Source organism: Cryptomeria japonica, chromosome 9 (genome assembly GCF_030272615.1).
Source record: "Cryptomeria japonica chromosome 9, Sugi_1.0, whole genome shotgun sequence".
NCBI lineage: Eukaryota > Viridiplantae > Streptophyta > Pinopsida > Cupressales > Cupressaceae > Cryptomeria > Cryptomeria japonica.
Window position 1 is genome coordinate 331,133,673 of NC_081413.1, and position 20,239 is coordinate 331,153,911.

Below are 20,239 nucleotides of genomic sequence, written 5' to 3' on the forward strand. Positions count from 1 at the left end.
CTAGGTTCACCAAAATATAAGGGAAAATAAACTTTCCGTATAATGTAGTCTCGACTAATTCAATAGTTTACATACACATAAGCACAATTGACCTATAATATTTTAATGATAATATCTATGGGCTAATACTTTATAAAATCAAATGCAATAATGAAAAACAAATGTCCCTAATTTAGTGACCAAAAAATAAATAAATTTAATGATGTTGCTAAAATCAATATCTTTGAATTTGATATGGAATATTTTAATCTATATTTTCTCTTCGATCAAAAAAATCCTCTCTATAATGTGAATATTCAAGTTTGTATATTTGGGTCAGATCCATGGTTGTGGAAATGTTGGGTGCTTATGGAAATGACATGACAATTTATAATATTATGCTTTTTGTTTCGCTTTCTATCTTTTCTACTATGTGAGATTGGTGGCATTTAAAAGCACCTTGGAAGGACCGTCATTATGTCACAAGGGGACACATTCTCATAGATTAGTCAATGGAAATGTGTATAAATGATTTAAGAAAACATTCTTTAGTCATGCATATACTCCTTTAATGATTGTGCAAATCTATAGATTCCTTATTGCGTTAGTTGATGTGTTTCCTTTTCTAAATATGAATGGTATGTGGATAGTATTTAGAAGTTGTGAGTTATAGGTAATTAGATGTTAGGAGATGAATGCATTGAATGCTTTTAAATATAAGGACACAATAATAAATTACATACATTTGTGTTTAATTGACCTTTGACAAGAAATAAATGATTGCACTTTAACCAACATTTAAATTTGAGATGACCAAACTCTAAATTTTAAAATTGACTTTCTAAAATTATGAGAACATATAAACAACCATAATAGTGGCTAATGTGATATATAATATGATTAATGCTTAGATAAAATAACTAGTACATTGAAATGTGTATAGATAGATAAATTAAAAAATCAAAAAATAAAAAAAAACCACCTTATACAAAATTAATGAATGCATTAAATACTCCTCTCAAAACAGACACAAAACTAAATAGAACATAACATGGCTATGCAAGTTTCACCCTTACACTCTTTTTAACTGCTGGAACGAATTATTTTATGATGCAAATTCTATTCCTCATTTAAGGCGTATGCGCAGAGAATTGAAATGGCTATGACGATTGGAGGCGTATGTGGCCTGTTAAAGCCTCCACTCGTCGCTTGGCATCATGCCACACGGAATAACACTTATTTATGTACCCAAAGTAGGAGAGCTTCTCAACCTTATCCTAATCTTAGGAGGAGGAGGCAACTGCAGCAGTCATGGAGAGTTACTAACAGTAGTATTAATGCCCACTCGAAAGAAGAAGCAGCAAGGCTCATTTGGAGAGCTGTTAAGCTTCCAATCTACTCTGTGGCCTTAGTTCCTCTCACGGTAAATTACGGAACTTTTTTCTTCCTTATGATTTTCTCTTACATATCATCGTTACTCATGGCATTAACAACAAAATTCTATAATGTGAGCTCAAGCATTAGCTGATAAGGATTTTATTTTTTCACAGTTAGTCATGATATCATATATCTTGATACCACTGTGGAGTGTTTTTGATTCCAATACTATGTTACTATCCTAGCGATGCATAGTTGCACTGCATCCTCTCTTTTTTTGTCAAATAATGGGAATTCGCAAAAGTTTAAGTCTGTAGAGATGAAGACAATGATACCCATGTCCGAGTACTTTAAAGGGTTTAGAATAATTGCAAAGCATTAATTGTCTAATGAGACGAGGCACAGGTAGCTCTTCTCTGCAATGTAGGCACAATGTTGTTAGTCCTTCACGATCTCCTAGGTATTACATGCACCTAAACCCAATTCTTGAATCTCCTTGAGAGGATCACAGTCATTTCAGGGTAGCAGTATATTTCATGCAAATATCAGGTCTTTGAACTTTCACAGAATATTAGGTCTTTGAACTTTCACAATATATCACAATCATAACAAATCACAAATTCCTCAAATTTTTCACAAATTTCTTGTCTTTCTCATATTCATCAGCATTGAACTAGAAGGTGAATCCTCCTTCACATGAACTGATACATCATCAGGTAAGCCATCTTCCAATGTTTCCCTTGCTTCTTTTCTCCTCCACTTTCTAGATGTGACAATAGAGAATATAATGTGCAAAGATGTGACAACAGAGAATATAATGTGCAAAGATATGGCCATCTTTCAAATAGTGTCTACTGATTTTTCCTCCTAAAGTAGATTGCATCATACACATATAGGCAGGGACTCTCGAATATGACACCACCACAAACATCCAGTAGAATCACATGTACAAGCCTTCATCCTTAAAATTTAAAATCTATATGAAATGTCATCTTACATTGCTTCTTGACTGAGATATTTACTTTGTTTCAGCCCACCAAGTGACTATGATTGAGGATGATCTGTGGTTTGCCATCCTAGCTTTCCTAGAAGCTTTTGGAAAATTAATTTTCCTTGTGAACATGTGTCAAGTGGTGCATCTATTATTTTGTTTTCAGACTTGGATTTTGATGTTGGACACCTTTGTGAGTACTATGCCCTCTTTGGAACTACTTGTGACCTTTTCACACAATTTCCACGTTTTGTTAGTTTAGGGTTTTTGGCAGCTAGGTGGCAATTTTGAATGCCCGAGTCTCATTTTTGATACAATCATGCCTAAAGGTCTTCAATGTGCGAGTAATGTTTAAATTTTAAGTTTTGAAGTCAATAGGATCAAGTGTTAGAAATTGTTAAAATGTCAAGGTGATCCTAAATTTTGTCTAAGTGTTGAGGTTGCAACTTGCTTTGGATTTGAGCGTAAATGTGTTAAAGTGTTGCAAATTGGTGTGAATTTTGTCAAGAGCATCAAAGGTCCCACTAGGAGTCGTTTTTCTACTCCTAGGAGGTAAACTAAGTGAAAGGTGCACAAAGTCCTGATTGATCCTTTTGTGACCTTTTTCACACATTGCCCCATTGCAAACGGGGACCCCCTGTTTTTGCTTTTTAGGGTTTTGCCTTGGTGTCGCAACTGCTAATCACCAACCTTTTAACAATGAGGAGTTAGAGGTTTTGAGGAGTCATCCAAGCCAAATAGAGAAAGCATGCCCCAATCAGTGTTTGGACATCACCAAAGGACTCAAAAGGCCCGAAAGACGAAAATCACAATTGCTTAGGGTCAATTATGACAACTTCCTATTTTTTAGGGATTTTGCTTTTTTTTGCTTCTTTTTTCTTTTTTTTTTCTTTTTCGATTTTTGGCACTTTGGGACGAATTTGGGATTCTGCTTTTTTGGTCTTTTTTTTTGCTATTTTGAAAGTAGACCTAGGGTTTGGTCCCTTAGGTCGTGGCATCAGTGCTCGTGTCTTCAAAATCAAAAAATTATGTCTCCAAGTGTAAAAGGTAAGGTAAAAACCCTAGGCTAGGGTTTTGTTCCAGATGATCCAGGTAAAAACATGGCAGATCAAACATCAACATGGTAGACCAAACTTGAAGATGGCAGAGATGGAATGAATTCAAACATGGCACATAGACCTATTGTCAGACCAATGTCAAGACCACCCTGGAAAAGCAGCCATCAAGTTTGCACAAGGTTTGGACATGGCGAATAGCCCTCAAAGTCCGCCTTGCCTAGAAGATGTCCAATGGAAGGATCAAATCCGTCAAGCACATGGAATTTAATGTCCAATGATGCTCGAAGTCTGCCTAAGAGGGTAGAAAGTATGTCTAAGGAGCTGCAAAAGCAAAGAGGGAGGATGTCCAATCAGCTATGAACCCCGCCCAAGCAATGTCCAAACTCTCATGAAGTCCACCCTCTCTAGCTGGGATTGTCTAATGGTCCTCCAAGTCCGCCTTGGCAAGATGACCTTCAAGTTTGCTCAAGGAAGGAAAGGATGAAAGCAAGGCATGAAATGCATGTCCAAACCCCAGTCAAGTCCGCCTTGTCCAAACAAGCCTCAAGTCCGCCAAAGGAAGCAAGATGAAATGGCAAAAGAATGGCAATGTCCGCCCAGCACTTGGAGGAGCATTGCATAAAGAAGACAAAGTCTGCCTAGGAGGTAGAAAGGATGTCCAAACACTTGGCAAAATCCGCCCAGCAGCAAGGAAGATAAGTCCAAACATGTGCAAAGTCCGCCTTGGCTAGAGAGCCTCCAAGTCTGCCCAAGGTGAAGAACATGAAGCAAATATGGCAAAGGTGAAGCCAAGTCCGCCTTGGCAAGACATTCTTAAACTCTGACCTGCAGTTAGAAAGGATGGCAAAGATGAAGTAAACTCCGACATGCAGTTAGGAAGGATGACCAAACATAAGCCAAAGTCCACCCAAGAGGTTCTTGACATGGTAAAAGGGATGTCTAACAATCATGGAAGTCTGTCCAAGAAGAAAAGCATGGTCTTGCACCATGTAAAGTCCGACTAGCAGCATAAAAAGATTGTCCAAGGACTCTCAAAGTCCGCCCAAGTAAATGAAAGCAAATTAAAGCAAGGAAGCAAAGGACGTCCAAACATGAGTCGAAGTCTGCCCACTCTTGGCTAGACACACTAAAAAGTCCGCTCAAGGAGAAATTGAAGGTGGCAAAGCAAAATTGCAAGGTTTGGCTATGTCTAAACAAGTTCCAAGTCCGCCTTGGCTAGGGAACCTCCAAAATCTGCCATCCTCAAAGGTTGATTGTTCAATGGAAGGGTTAAGTTTGTCCACAAGTAAATCTAAAAGCAATGTCTAAGCATCTCCAAGGTCCGCCTTGAGCATTATATTCACAAAGTCTGCCTAGGGAGATTGAAGAGTATGACAAGATGAAAGTCCGCCCTAGCAAGGAGTTTGACAAGATAGATGTGAAGCTCACCTAGCAAGGTATAAAGATTGTTTGATGGACCATGAACTCCACCCTAGGACTTGGCACGAAGGTCTTGAAGTCCGACCTAGGGAAGAAGAGGAGACAAGTCTAAACATTTGCCTAGTCCGCCAAGCAAGATAGGGCCAATAGAGGGGTAAAGTTCGCCCAAGGTTAGAAAGATGCTATGGCCAAGACTACCTTAAGTCCGCCTTGGAAGAAGATAGCATGGCATAAAGATTAAAAATCAAAGACAAGCCTAAACACTTGCCAAGTTCGCCTATGGCTTAAGGATTAGACATGGAGATGGCTAAAGAAACATAAAGCACATGAAATTCACCATCGAAAGATCGACCAAGATTGAAAGGGTTGGAAAAGTAAAGCTCGACACCTAAAATATTTTTTATATATTTTTTTCTAATGGATCTTTGCCAACACATTCACCTACCCAAGGAAGGAAAGGAATTTCCAAAGTCCGACCCAAGTGTTGGAATTTGCCAAGAGAAAATAAAATAAAAAATGGCTGTGTGGAATTTTTCCACAACAAAAGAATCAAATTTTGACTAAGTGTTGGAAAGAAAACTGGAAGAAAGAAGAAGATTAAAGAGGAAAAGTAAAGAGGAAATGAATAAAATCCTTGTTCGAGGGTGGAGTTTGTCCTGCTTAGCACAAGCCAAATTCAGAATTGAGGGCAAATCCATAGGCAAAGTGGGTCTAAGCATATAGATGGCCAAAATCTAGGTGTTGGAAGGTTCACACAAAGGTGTCACAAAATGAAATTGAATAGCCAAAATTTGGTTATGGGAAATACTTCACAGAGAAAATTCCAATTTTCTCCATTGTGGCGATGCTACAGAGGAATTCTTCTCCAAATTCAGGGCACTTGAAAGAATTTCAAGGCATTAAGAAAGAAAAGTCTTTAAACTTGGCGAAAATATAGAAAGAAATTCTGGACTTCTTGGAGGATTTCATTTACAATACCAGACCTATTGAGACAATCAGGGCAACTTCTTGAAGGATTTCATCTCCTAAAGAATTAAAGACAAGCTCCCAATCAGAATCAGATGGTGGCAAGAAGAGTATTCCAAACAAATTTCCATAATTAGACAATTTCTTGACACAAATTGGAGAATTCAGGGAGGACATTCAACAATCCGATTGTTCCAAGTCAACATGTTCAGGTTCAATGAACTTGACTTATCCAGAAGCTTCTAGAAGGCACACTTCACAATGCAACAACCTTCTATTTTATTATTGGTTTATATTTAGCAAGAAGGACAAGTGGCCTCAAATGTAATTTTCTCATTGGTCGAGGGGTAGCTAGTTGTAGCAAACCCTAATTAGGGTTCTATTTTGTAATCTCGACCGTTGATTTGAAATCAATCTTGGCCATTGAATTGTAATTGGGGAGCCTATAAATTGAGCTCGCCCCCCTCATTTGTAAATCATGAGAGCATGTTGCAAAACATGTTGAGATAAGTAAATTGTTGTTTACGACTACCAAAGTAATAAGTAATGCATCTTTCAAATTGATGGTGATTACTTCTCTTATTTTGGAGTTTGCATGGTTCTTATCCCTCATCATAGTTCAGATTTTATTTCATGTATGTTAGGCGAATGCAAGATCTGATAAGTATTGATTTATGGTGAATCTTCCACTCATACTTTTGATGAATAGATGATTTTTGTTCATTGTGTAAAGTTAGTTTGAGCTTACTTGGTGGATGCTTAACTTCTGTCTAGATGAATATTGTTCGATTTGATGGTAGTTATTCATGACATGAAAATCATAAGCACATCCCTTGAAGATTGCACCCACTTTGTGTAGTTGTGTAATGTCCCCATTTTGAAGAAGAATTAATTAATTAAGTTGTCCAAATTATAGATATTTTTTTATGGATAGCTTGATTAATTATTTTAATTAATAATATTAAGTTAATTATTTATAAAGTTGTCAAATAAATAAAAATTAAAAGATGACTTTATTTCTAATTAATTTAATAAAGTGACTAATTAAATATTATTTCATAGTCACTTTTAGAAGCTTCTGGATGTTGGGGTAAAAAAGTATTAAAGGAGATCAAGATGAAGCTTCAAGAGCAGCTTGGTTATTGATTTGGATATTGATTTTGGGTTTTGTGGAGCCGAGAGGTGTCTGCAGACTTTGTCTTTGAGAACGGAAACTCCCATGGATAGCATAATTGAGGAAGTGAAAGACCTTCCGAGGGGTTGCAGCTAAGAGTGGGAGATGAATCAGTCTTCCATATTGGGCTTATTGAGTTACCACATCTTCATGGTGGTTGGGAAGTACAAATTAGTCCTTTCACTTGAGTTTATTGTGTTTGTTGCATTATCATGGTACATGAATCCATGGTGTCTTCAGCATTTTAGTTTGGTCTCCTAAATGCATCGATCCTTATTGGAAGAGAAAGGCGATTTGTGTGAAGCTTGATTGAGGGTGGAAATTAGGAGGTAGCTGATCATAATTGCAGATCTGTGACAGATCGACTTCATGATCAATAACCCACTATCCTGCTAATATTCCTTGGTTGAAGCAGCATAACAATCAATGGTGGTCAGCGATAGCCTTGGAAGCATAAGGCGATTCAACTAGAGGTATTTTAAAGGTGCAAAAAGAAGGTTTTAGTTGATATTTCAGTTCTGAGAACAAACCCATAACAGTCAACCATATTCCATGATTTTTCTCTTTGACTCCCATCTTGGCATCGGGTTTGGTATTTGGCATGGGCAATCTCCTTGGGAAGGGAGAGCTATTCTTTTTGGTGTAGTGGAGAAGAGTTTGGTATTGGAAATTATTTATTCTTAGACCTTTAAGACTGCAGCAGGCTGCCAGCTAAGTGTTTGACGATATTCCTTGCCTATACAGTCATTTATGAGCAAGGGATATTACAGTGGTATCAAAGTGGTTTCCTGCCATCCTCTTGGGGTTTGAATTGCATCATTTGAGTGACTAGCACACATAAGGTTCAGTTATGGGTTACTACAGTATTGTAGGGAAATCCAGGGAAGAGATTGAATAGGATGCCATCAAGATGAGGGAAAAATTTGAATAGGAAGCTCCTCGACTCCTTGAGGGCTATCAGAAAATGCCAGATGCTTTTAAAGCATAGTACTCTCTTCATGATTATCTGAATTTGTTTGTCACTTGCAGGCCTAAAGAGATTGTGTTGGTAAAGTATATTAGGAGGGTGTATAAGGAGAAAATTTCATCTAAAGGGACACAATTCAGTCATTGGCACAATGTGAGTAGGTATGGAAGAGCTACTAAAACAAATTTTGAAGGTGGTTCTATTTCCAAACTCAATGATCAGGTTACAAGAACACCCATAATGAGCAAGAATGAAATGAGAAGACAAGGTCTATGCTTCACTTGCAAAGGTTTTTGGGAGCCTAACCACCAATGCACATATAATGAAATTTAGGAGACTTATACACATGCTGATTTACATGGTAGCCAAACTAATGAGCTTAATCATGATGTAGACGTATTAGTAAATGACAAAAAGGTTGAGGAAGGATCTACCAACGTTGGCATGCAAGTTGGAAGCGTCAAAGATGAGGAATGTGCAGAGGATACAAGCTCTAACAGTTCTGATTTTTGTAGCAGCAGTTAGCATTCTGTGCACTATCATGAGGTAACCGTCATTCCATGTGTGAGAGATGGATGTATGGAGTTCCCTAGTGTTGACACTCAAGATTTGGGTGTTAGAAATGAATTATATGATGTGATAAGGAGGGACGAAAGGGAACATGATTCTGATTTTCTGAATGCAATCAGCAGTCCGTTATCAGCACATGAGCAATCCATTGAGGACAGCTAGGTGTGGGCTGATAAACACATGACAAAAGTTGGAAATGCTGACCACCCACAATCAGATTTCATGACAGCAAGTAAAGAAGAGCATGAGGTAATTAAACTAACCCACAGGGATGTTGTTAACAATTTGTTTGAGGATGAGATTGATATGGGTGATGGTAAGAAATATTTTTGTGATTACAATGCATCTTCTAGTGTGTTAGTTGATTCCATTGATGACACAATTCCTACACAAAGAAAAATGAGAACATGGCGTTCGAGTTTGGGAAGTTAATCATGAGTCATGGGCTGATGAAGCAACTAGTAAGAGGTCCGATTTGGTGCATCACAACATTCAAGGCATGTGTGACGAGTGGTTAAGGAAAGCTAGGCAACAAAAGTTCCTAGCTGCCCAAACAAGGCAACACTTACAAAAGGTCAAGGAACGCTGCGACCATATAGATCAAGCAATATAGCAAAGAGAAGCATATCTTCGATCACTCTTTCTACCAATGAAATAAGACATAGAGATAGAGCATGAACAAGATTTGACATGGTCTACATCAGCTAGTTAGTGGCACGAAAGTGTGTGGGGACATACCTACTTGATGGGTAGTGAGTATGTGATGGATGGTTTACTTGATGGCTCACTTTGTGCAAAGGTTGGGGGCAAGTATGGTCAATTACTTGACTTGCTTCCTCATGAGGCTTATACTCTAGTGGCAAGTGATGAGGTGATTGAATTGATTCAACAGATTTAGTTGGTGTTGCAGGAGCTCTTTGGTGATAGCAGGGACATTACACATATTTTTCCTTGGGATCCAGGTGGAGTAGAGTTTTCCTTGCAGTTGAGATTGCTTGGGGACAAGCAATTTCAGGAGGGGCGGATTGTAATGTCCCCATTTTGAAGAAGAATTAATTAAGTTGTCCAAATTATTGATAGTTTTTTTATGGATAGCTTGATTAATTATTTTAATTAATAATATTAAGTTAATTATTTATAAAGTTGTCAAATAAATAAAAATTAAAAGATGACTTTATATTTAATTAATTTAATAAAGTGACTAATTAAATATTATTTCATAAAGTCACTTCTAGAAGCTTTTGGATGTTGGGGTAAAAAAGTATTAAAGGAGATCAAGATGAAGCTTCAAGGCAGCTTGGTTATTGATTTTGGGTTTTGTGGAGCCGAGAGGTGTCTGCAGACTTTGTCTTTGGGAACGGAAACTCCCATGGATAGCATAATTGAGGAAGTGAAAAACCTTCTGAGGGGTTGCAGCTAAGAGTGGGAGACGAATTAGTCTTCCATATTGGGCTTATTGAGTTACTACATCTTCATGGTGGTTGGGATGGTTAAATCAGTCCTTTCACTTGAGTTTATTGTGTTTGTTGCATTATCATGGTAGATGAATCCATGGTGTATTCAGCATTTCAGTTTGGTTTCCTAAATGCACCGATCCTTACTGGAAGAGAAAGGCGATTTGTGTGAAGTTTGATTGAGGGTGGAAATTAGGAGGTAGCTGATCATAATTGCAGATCTGTGATAGATCGACTTCATGATCAATAACCCACAATCTTGCTAATATTCCTTGGTTGAAGTAGGATAACAATCAATGGTGGTCAGCAATAGCCTTGGAAGCATAAGGCGATTCAGCTAGAGGTATTTTAAAGTTGCAAAAAGAAGGTTTTAGTTGATATTTCAGTTCTGAGAACAAACCCATAACAATCAGCCATATTCCATGATTTTTCTCTTTGACTCCCATCTTGGCATCGGGTTTGGTATTTGGCATGGGCAATCTCCTTGGGAAGGGAGAGCGATACTTTTTGATGTAGTGGAGAAGAGTTTGGTATTGCAAATTATTTATTCGCAGACCTTTAAGACTGCAACAGGCTGCCAACTAAGTGTTTGATGATATTCCTTGCCTATACAGTCATTTATGAGCAGGGGATATTACAAGTTGTCCTAGTGTGGCAAAGCAGAGTGTTGTTATTGGGTTCACCTAGTTAATACCGTCTCTTGAATTCTTAGGAATAGATTAGAACCTCTTAACCCTTATCTCCTTTTCAGTTTTCTTAAAGTCCATGATTCAAAACCCAAACGATGGATCTTCATTGTGAATTGAACAAGTTGTAATGTCCCTTTTCCCGCTCTAGTTTGTTTTGGGGACCGTTAGCCTATTCCGGAGACTCGTGGCTAGTCGGAAGCAGAAATTAGGGTTGCCTACCTTTGGGAGGACGTTTTTGCATTTTCGAAGGCTTGCATGTTGGAATTTGTCAGTTCGGGTTTTGGATTCCTTCTGGGTTTTCAGAAAGCTTTGCAATGAGGGTACATGCATAGCAAGTTCTGGAGTTTGATTGACTTATTATTTTTAGTAATTGGAGGCAGAAGCAGTTGAGTTCTCTGGGTTTTTTCTGGGTTTTTTGTGAGCTCTGCAATGGTATAACATGCGAACCAATTTGAGGACCTTTTTGAGACTTACTATTTTTAGTAAGCTTGGCAGCTGCTCATAATGTGGTAAAAATCACTTTGGAAACTCTTACTATTTTTAGCAGTATGCTATTTATAGTAAGTATTATTTTTGGTAGGGATTCTGCAGCTTAGCTTAGTGGCTATTTCTGGCAGTATTATTTTGGCAGGATTGTGTATTCACTCAGATGACTATTTTTAGCAGTTCAGTTCATAGCTCCAACTCAGTTCAGTTTTGGGTGATTTCCAGCTTTTCAGTCCCCTGCTCAATTTGGCAATAATCAGTATTTGAGAAGGTATTTTTAATATACTAATTCCTTAGCACGAGGTTTTAATATTTGGTTGGACGACTTAGGAAGGGAGAAGTATTATTTTTTATTATTTCCTAAGTCAAGTGGCACCAAGGATTAGTGTATTTTATGTTTTATAATGTTATTATTTTATAACTTGGTGACCTTCAAAAAGTGCGACTAGGAGACATGGAGATGGGGCGTCAAAGTTCAAATGTATTATTATTATTTTATACACCTTAAATTATCTTTGAAAGTTTGATTTAAGGGGGAGGGTGTCATGAAATGAAATGAAAGTGAAATAAGGGGAATTTGGTGCCATTTGAATTTGAATTTGAGCCCTCAAAATCTATAAATGAGAGTGGTGGGCTTCTCATTTGGTATCTTAGAAAATTTACACCATTATGCTGTTGGATTGACCTCAGACAATCTTCGAGGGTGAATACCTCCTAGGGTTTTTGGCAGACTTCGAGTGTGAGACATCAGTCCTAGCTGTGGTTGGATCTTTGAAATGCTTGGTTCAAATTTTGTGGGCATTGTTTTGTGTGGAAGCTGATTTTGGGGCGATTTTTTCCTCAGAAGGGTGAGTTTTTTGGTGTGGTGTGTGATTTTTCAAGGAGGATTAGGAATGAAAATATTATCAACTCCACTGCTTATTCAGCTGGAGGACATTATTACAATCGACTCAACCGCTTATTCAGCGGGAGGACCCCCTTTGCTGGATGTTTTCGTTGGTGTGTGTTTTGTTGGGCATGATTGGTGTGTTTGTATGGGCGATTGGTGGTGTGAGTTTAGTGTTTGCTTGCGTCTTGGGCATTGTGCAAGTCTCCGGTGTTGCTGAAGCTTTGTTGGAGAGTTCTTTAGTGTGTTTGTTGTGGTTTGTGGTGGCTGTTGTGGAGTTGCAGCAGGCTGTTTTTTGTAACAACAGTTTGGTATCGTGGTTTCTCTTATCTTGCATTGTACTTCTCTCATAGTTCAGTACTTGTATTTGCTCATATCTCCTTATTCTCTTCTATCTCATGAGTTGTTTATTGTAAAGCTAAATAGTAGTACCATTAGCTGTTTCTGTTTGCTTTCCTCTTTGTAATTCCCATTGCACAAGTGGAAGAGGCTGTCTCAGCCGCCTTTATTGATTGTAATTTGTTTGTAACTGTCCTCCCACTGAATAAGCAGTTGAGTCGATTGTAATAATGTCCTCCCGCTGAATAAGTGGTGGAGTTGATAATATTTTCATTCCTAGTCCTCCCCCTGTATAATCGGTACAATGATTGTTATTTTTCAGTGTTTGCTTTGTTCCTGGTAGATTTCCGCCAGGAAGTTTTTGAGTTTCCATCTCCCGCTGAATAAGCGGAAGGGGTTGGCTTGCCGCCCAAATTTGTTATCAATTTCAGTTTTCAAGCATCTAACGATCCCCTCAACACCGTATGCTCTCACCCTCCCAGATTGGGCTCTCGATGATCAAAAGGTAGAAAGGGTTACTTTCAACAGCATTGAGATTATCTTTCCTAACCTTAATGGGTGCTTGAAGTGTTTGTTGTGCTTAAAAATAATTTTTTTTTGTTGGGGATCTTATAGTGGTATCAGAGCCACTTTTCCCGCCAGCCTGTGAATTCAGAGTGATCAGAGCTCTCCATGAGTGACAAAGACATCCATTACTACAACAAAGACCAAAGAAGACAACAGTATCAGATTCCTGCAGTGCTAGTTGAAGAGACCTTTTCAAAGGTTTTGAGAAACAAAGAGAAAGTAGTTGGTTCAGCTGATTCTATGGCAAAGAGAATTGCAAAACAGAATGAGGCTCCTAATGCTAGAGTGGAAAGAAAGTTTGAAACCATGATGGACATGATGTCCCAGTTGCTAGCCAAACTTAATCAGAATTATGGTGGGACGCCTAATCATCCCACTAATGGACTTGAAGCTAGCACTTGTAATAACCCTGGAGGAAATGGAAACGAGAGTAACCATGGGAGCAACAATGGAGGAACACCTGGAGGGTTAGTTTCAAGACCCTTGCAACCCGTTCCTACCCAAGGAAGTGCCTCAAGTTGAAATTGAGATACCAAGAGTGGATGAAATAAGGAATAGTTACATGGAGTATGCTTCCCTTCCTGCTAAGATTCAGAATATCCTCACTCTGGACCAGTTCATGAATCAAAAGATGAAGAGAGGTAGAAGATATGATAACCGCCTTCATGCTCTAAGAGACTATCCACAAGCTCTTGGAAAGGTACCTCTAGCACATTTTGATGGGAGTGATAAGTGTTCTGCTAGAGCGTGGGTGCAAAATTTGGACAATTATTTGTCCTTGAGACCGACGCCGGTAGAAGAAGAAGAATCAATAATTGAGGTTGTGCATGATGAATCTCTTAATGTTTCTTATGGAGCTAGTGACAGTGTTGAATGCACTCATGTGCTTTCAAAGGAAGAGCAAATGAAGATTGAAGAAGATCCCGTCAATGAGATTATAGAACCAGCTATGATAGATCAGCCTCAAGGAGATATGAATTCTTGTGGTTACCCACTAAATGAGTATAGCATTGTTTCATCACCTTCACCTCATCCTGGCAAGGAGACAAACCATAGTTTGGGATTTGATGATTTTGATGATGTTGACCAATTAGCTAAAAATGATGATGAGACAAGCTTTGAAGAGGAGGTACATGAGACTTGGGGCAGCCATGGAATCATTGCTGAAAGGTATGACCAAGATTCTGATTTTGGTATTCATCATAGCAGCAGTTCACTTTCTTTGGAAAATCAATTTTTGGTTTCCAATGATAACCCATTGTTTGAGATGGGTATAGTGAAAACATATGACAATCCACTTTTTGAGTGGGAAGATGAAACATCACTTGGTTCTAGCATTGCTCTTGGTGAGAATAGCAATGTGTGGAAATTTAGAGAAGATTCAAGATCTAAGTTGGATGATACTTGGAGCTATGGTGAACACTTTTTAACTAAACAAAGTAATCAGCCCCTTAGCACTTGGGATCCGGGTGTGATGGCACCTAGCGATGACAGTGAACCTGTGTGGGATGAATTTCCCTTTGATCCTGATGAGGCTCATAAAACAGATTGTGTTGTAGAGTTAGAGGACCAAATGGTTCTTGATGATGGAAAGTTTAAAGAAGTTCAGAAATGCAAATCTGATTTACCTATTCATGAAGTTGATGGTAAGCAAAAAGTTGAAGATTTAGTAGAATTTGATCCACTTCATGATATTGAGCAATTGCAGCTAGTTGGTGGAGTAGATGAGAGTCTTGTTGCAGCTATGGGGGCAGCGATTGCAAGAAACAAAGTTCTGATTTTTTTTTGCTGTCTATCAGCAGTACAACATCTCTGCATTCTTATGAGTGGGATGGTCAATTCAAGGTGTTTGTTGAAAACGAAATAAAGATTAAAGGAGGGAAGTTCATACACAAAATCGACATCGAGGACTATTGGGCCAATCTCATGGGACGAATTCCCAGTTAGAAGGAAGATGTGGTCTCATATGTCAGTGGACTTCATGAGAAAATGTAACCTCTTCTCCATTCCAGATCAGGTGCAAGATGATGGGGATCACATCCATCCACAATATGTAAATGAGAAAGACAAGCCTATCACTTTGCCTAGTTGGATGCAACTTGAGTTGGTAGATTTGAATGTTTTGATGAGAGAAGTAAATGATTACTCCAGGGAATGAGTTGAGAAAAATGAAGGTCACCTTTACCTATGATAAGATGAGAAATGAGGAGTCCTCTCTCAATGATGACAAGAGAACGATCAACAATGTTAGAACGTATTATGTTAGAAAAGAGTCAGGCTCCCAAAAGGAGGAAAGGTATGACTGGAGAATCGCAAGCTAAAGGCAAGGAGATTGTTAGCCAGGAGGCAAGACAAAAGAAACATAAGTCTAACACTCAATCTACCATGAGTTCCTCATCCATGAAGGAAAATGATATGACAGAGAAGGACAAAGAGTTCAAACAGGGTTCTGACACGGAAATCCTACTGGAGAATAACCAGGATTGACATGCTACAACACAATCGGCACCACATGATTACGATGAAGAAAACAACCAGGATCTCATACAATTCACCTGGAGGTCGATTTGGGCAACAATGTTGTAGATTTGACTAAGGATAAGAATATAGATGTTGTTATTTCAGCCTTGAGAGGACATGATAAAGATCAACACCTTGAGGATGGGATGGAATTCTCTACCATTCTTGATTGGTTGCTGAGTAGCATGCAGAAGATATTGATGACTTCCTAGCTAGGGTTGGCAAGGAAAAGGAGCAAAAGAAAGCGAAGATGTTCTCTAGGATTCTAGAGATGATATAGGAGCACGCATTGCACAAGTGGCTGTCTCGATAGGTGACAAGACTAGAGATGTGGTTACTCCTATGGATTATCAGGTTACCACAGTTGGCCTTGGACCTACTACGAAGAAGTAAGAGTTCCAGGAGCTAGATGATACGGTCAAGGCAATTGAGGCGCGATTGGATAGGACTTTTGAAAAGATAAAGATGCTTGAGAGTGAGAATAGGAGACTCATGGAGTACATTGAAGGGATGAATTCCCTAAGGCATGAGGATCCTACCTTTGTCTCACCCATTGCTATTGCTCATGGATCCCCTTTTGATCATGAGGCAATGAGGAATACATATCAAGAGGTTGGAAAATGGATAGAGGACGTTTCAAAGCAAGCAGATGATTTCCTAGCACAATTTGTCCAAGCGTTTGACAAGACAGTGATGCTTATATTCAGGATGTAGTACTTGGAAGGAGTTGGGGAAGATTTCCAACCAATGCAGGAGAAGACTATTCCTCGCCTCAAAGTGTTGAAGCGAATTCCAATGTCCACATTGATCCAGGAGGGAGTTGTTCAGTTAGACAATGTTTATGATTTCCATGGTTGGTATTGTTCTTTGGCCATTCGAAAGATAGCGTATGATCATGCAAAGCAAGAATGCATGGAGATGGAAGGATCCGTTCAAGAGATACAATCCAAGATCCTTGCATCCATTGAAGAGATATTGGGACTTGATGTCCATGCTTCCAATAGTTTGAACTTGGAAGAATTAAAAGAGAAAATGAGGTTTATTTACTTCAAGCAATTGGAATCCTTGAGGTAGAATTAGCTAGATGACTTGGTTTCTCTCCTGAATCACATCAACAACTTGCAAAAGCTTATCCCAGATTGAAGAGATACAATCCAAGATCCTTGCATCCATTGAAGAGATATTGGGACTTGATGTCCATGCTTACAATAGTTTGAACTTCGAAGAATTAAAAGAGAAAATGAGGTTTATTTACTTCAAGCAATTGGAATCTTTGAGGAAGAATTAGCTAGATGACTTGGTTTCTCTCGTGAATCACATCAACAACTTGCAAAAGCTTATGCCAGATTGGGAGAGCATTTTTTATGCTTTCTCAAATGCCTTGGATATGCTTGATTTGCAATTGGAAGGTCTATCCAATGTTACGATGGAGGAACTCAACTCAGTCTTAGCTAGATTCGTTGAGTATGCAGCTAGAGAGAGGGATGCAGGCTGAAATCTTCTAGAAGATTCCCTATTTGATGACTAGGCGTCATACCATTGGACCTCCTCTTTTGATTCCACCTTTTGATGTAAACCCTAATTAGGGCAATATTAGGGAAGTGTTGGCATGATCTTGGCCCTTGATTCTAGATTGAATCTTGGCCATCCATTTCATTTTGAGACTCTATATAAACCCATTTTCTTCTGATTTGTAAGAGAGATTTTTGAGAATTGTCATCTACATGCTGCAAGTTTGAATATAATCATTGAAGTTTGGTGATTTTGTTTAGATTTTGTATGCATTTGTGGTTCTCATTGCCTCCAAATTTAGATTATAATTTGTTTCAAGTACTTTAGATTGGATGAAAGAAGTATTGAATGCATTTGAATGAAATTCGTTTAATCCATACCACTAGCTTCTTGCTGATTGTAAGTTTGCCTTGTGTGGTCAATTGGAATTGAACTTAACTTCAACTATTGCTCGTCCATTGGTACGCATTGCTTTGATGGTATTGATGTTGATGGTAGGAATTTGAACATCTATAAATTTACCTTAGATGATTGCACTAAGCCCGTGTTGAATTGTTCATTGATGGTGAAACCTAGTCTAGTTGAATTTCGTTGAATCATTCATTACATCTTGCATTCTAGGTTAGATAGGATTAGAATAGAACTTCTAAACCCTCATCCTTTTGCATTTTATTTAAAAATCTTTGTTAGAATAGATTGAGAGCTCAATTGCAAAATCATAAGTCATTAGAAATCATTGGCAAATCCCATGTCCATTCATGATGAGTTTGAAGTCATCAAAAACAATTGTGTTTACAAGTGAAAACAACAAATCACATCAGCCATTGAGTTACCCACATGTCAAGAATTGACTGTAGAAACCTTGGAATCGTCTTAGTTGATCAGATATTTAGCATTTGAGGTGATTTTGTTCAAGAGAGGGTAAAATACTTTGGTATTTTATTTTGTGTTCAATTGTGCCTAAGAAACACATCAATAGAACCTTCACTCACTACGCATGCTTATCTACACACCATGGGAGAAGACAAACCTTTCATCCACCTCAGAGCTGCAATCTATTTCCTTGCCTTTGCTCACTTAAGTGGTGTTTTTGTCATTCTTCTTCCTCTTCTATGGTGTTCCAACTTGGTATTCATCCATGTGACTGTCCTCACAATGAGACCACTAGAATTATCCTTTTCTCTAGCCATTATCTTACGTTTGGATTGTTTAATTTGTATTTTTCTTATTTTTGCCTTCGTTTTTGTCACCAACACACTGCTGTTCCTTTTCTCACTCTTTTTGATTAAAGAGGCCTTTTATTTATCTAACTCAAGATAGGATGCTTGAGCACACACTTCATCAACATCCTAGGGTTTAACCATTAAAACAAAGTTGCTTTAGGTGTTGAAACACCCACTTTTATATTTCATCAAGACTTCTCTATCCAAAACACCCTTCACCAATTGTACAACTTTTTCCTAAATTTATTTGTATATTCCTAAACACTCTATCTTTGTCTTTGTTAATAATATTGCCATTGCATCATGTACTCTTCCTCACAGCAATAGGAAACAATTTTTTTCTTCAACAGTCATTTCAAGCCTTCCCACATCAAAATATGTGACACTTTACAAAATTTTAAGGAACAAACATAGCTTTCATACCATGTTAGGGTGTGTTTGAAAAGCTTGAGTCTTCCAAATGCAATATGCTGATTTGGAGCCAATTTGTGGGAAGTAAAATAGACTTCCATATAAGAAACCCAATGATATAACTTCAAACATTTGTCTATCCATTGAAGGGTTGAATACCAATTTTGGCTTTCATTATGAAGAAGCCTCTATGAGATGGTCCTCTTTGTTCACATTAAATTTTCTCAGGTTCTCTTTTTCTTTATTGGGTCAACAGATACCAAGCTTCTTTGTCATCAAAAGTAGTATGCTCTCCAGTCTATCAATTATTCTTGCAAAACTATCCTCTAGCTTCTCTAACCGAGCTTGTCCATCATCTTCTCCCCTTGCTAATGACCTAGCTGTCATTGTCCACTCTCTTTCAAATTTCAAGCTCAAAAGGGACTAAATTATCATGTGCACTTGATCTTGTGTACTGTGTAACTTGTCAGACACTTCTAGGGTGCTCATGAGGAAGCTTTGATTTCACTTGATCCATTTAACAATAGAGATAGTATCCTATCCTATTGCCAACTATGGATATCTTTGTTGTCAACTCTACACACACCTTCAAAGAATGTTTATTTATCTCTAGTGGATGTTATTATAGTCATATATGTTCATTTATTATGTAAACATAAAGGAAACCTCAAACATTGGTTGTAACATGCAAGGAGAACACACAGTGACTCAAACAGTGAATTTACCCTAGAGAAACCCTAAAAGGGTGAAAAATCTAGCATTATTGAGCACTATGTTTTTTGTTCGACTATCATAGTGCAAGTAGAAATGTGTTACAATGCCTCCAAATCCATTTGGAGTCTTCACAAAGTGACAAATTCGTTCCCTACACTTGCAACATGCCTTTGCAACTCAAAAAATCTCGTTCTTACACTCCAATCACAAAATAAATGTAATAATGAAGGATACAATGAGGACCAGTCCCTCTAACTTCATGTACAATATTACATGACATTCCTCTGTCCTTCCATGATGCCAAAATGGGAGAACAAACATCAAAAGAGTGAATTTAAATGACAAAGCCCTTCATATTCTACATTTTGCTTACATAGTAGTGAAATTGGCATTTCCACTACAAAGGCATTTGTGTAATTCTGGCTGTTGATGACCAAATGCCTCTTGTATAAATAAATGAAAACAACAAATCAGGTTTTTAGTGGAATTTTGAAGCCTACACCCCTGTATTCTAAGAATCTTCAATTTATCCTAGATACTCCTTTGACAAGAATACAATCATATATTCTCCATACCTTTGATGAACTCTTGGTTCTAAGTCACTTTGACAACTTTCTCAACCTTCCAACACTTTAAGCACAATTTTTGGATCATAAACAAACACACACACAAATCAAATTATAGCCAATAACCAAACCTCTTGACTGGGCCCTGCTGAGCATTAATTTTAAAATCAATAGAATTCCATGGTTTCAATTGAAGCTACAGAAGTTTTCTTAAAAAATATGAAAATCAACCATGCCCTTAAGAATTTCGATAGAACCCTTAACATTTTCATCGACATCAGAATAAAAAAAACTATTGCTCAAACCAAAGCCATCAAATATGCATATTAATCCTTTACCGAAGTATCTAATCTGACCGAAATGATACATCT

At 38.0% G+C, this 20,239-nt stretch overlaps 1 protein-coding gene across 2 annotated transcripts in view; it reads left to right on the forward strand.

Moving 5' to 3' along the window:
• The first annotated feature begins 1,030 nt into the window (after positions 1–1,030).
• Positions 1,031–20,239, forward strand: part of LOC131029753 (2-carboxy-1,4-naphthoquinone phytyltransferase, chloroplastic) — a 90,835-nt gene continuing 71,626 nt past the window's right edge. Inside the window, exon 1 of one of the 2 annotated variants that reach the window (XM_057960400.2) lies at positions 1,031–1,402. In XM_057960400.2, the coding sequence (XP_057816383.1) occupies positions 1,136–1,402 (267 nt within the window). In that variant the 5' untranslated portion in view covers positions 1,031–1,135. The remainder of the gene's footprint in view (positions 1,403–20,239) is intronic. The other variant, XM_057960399.2, reaches the window with a different exon arrangement.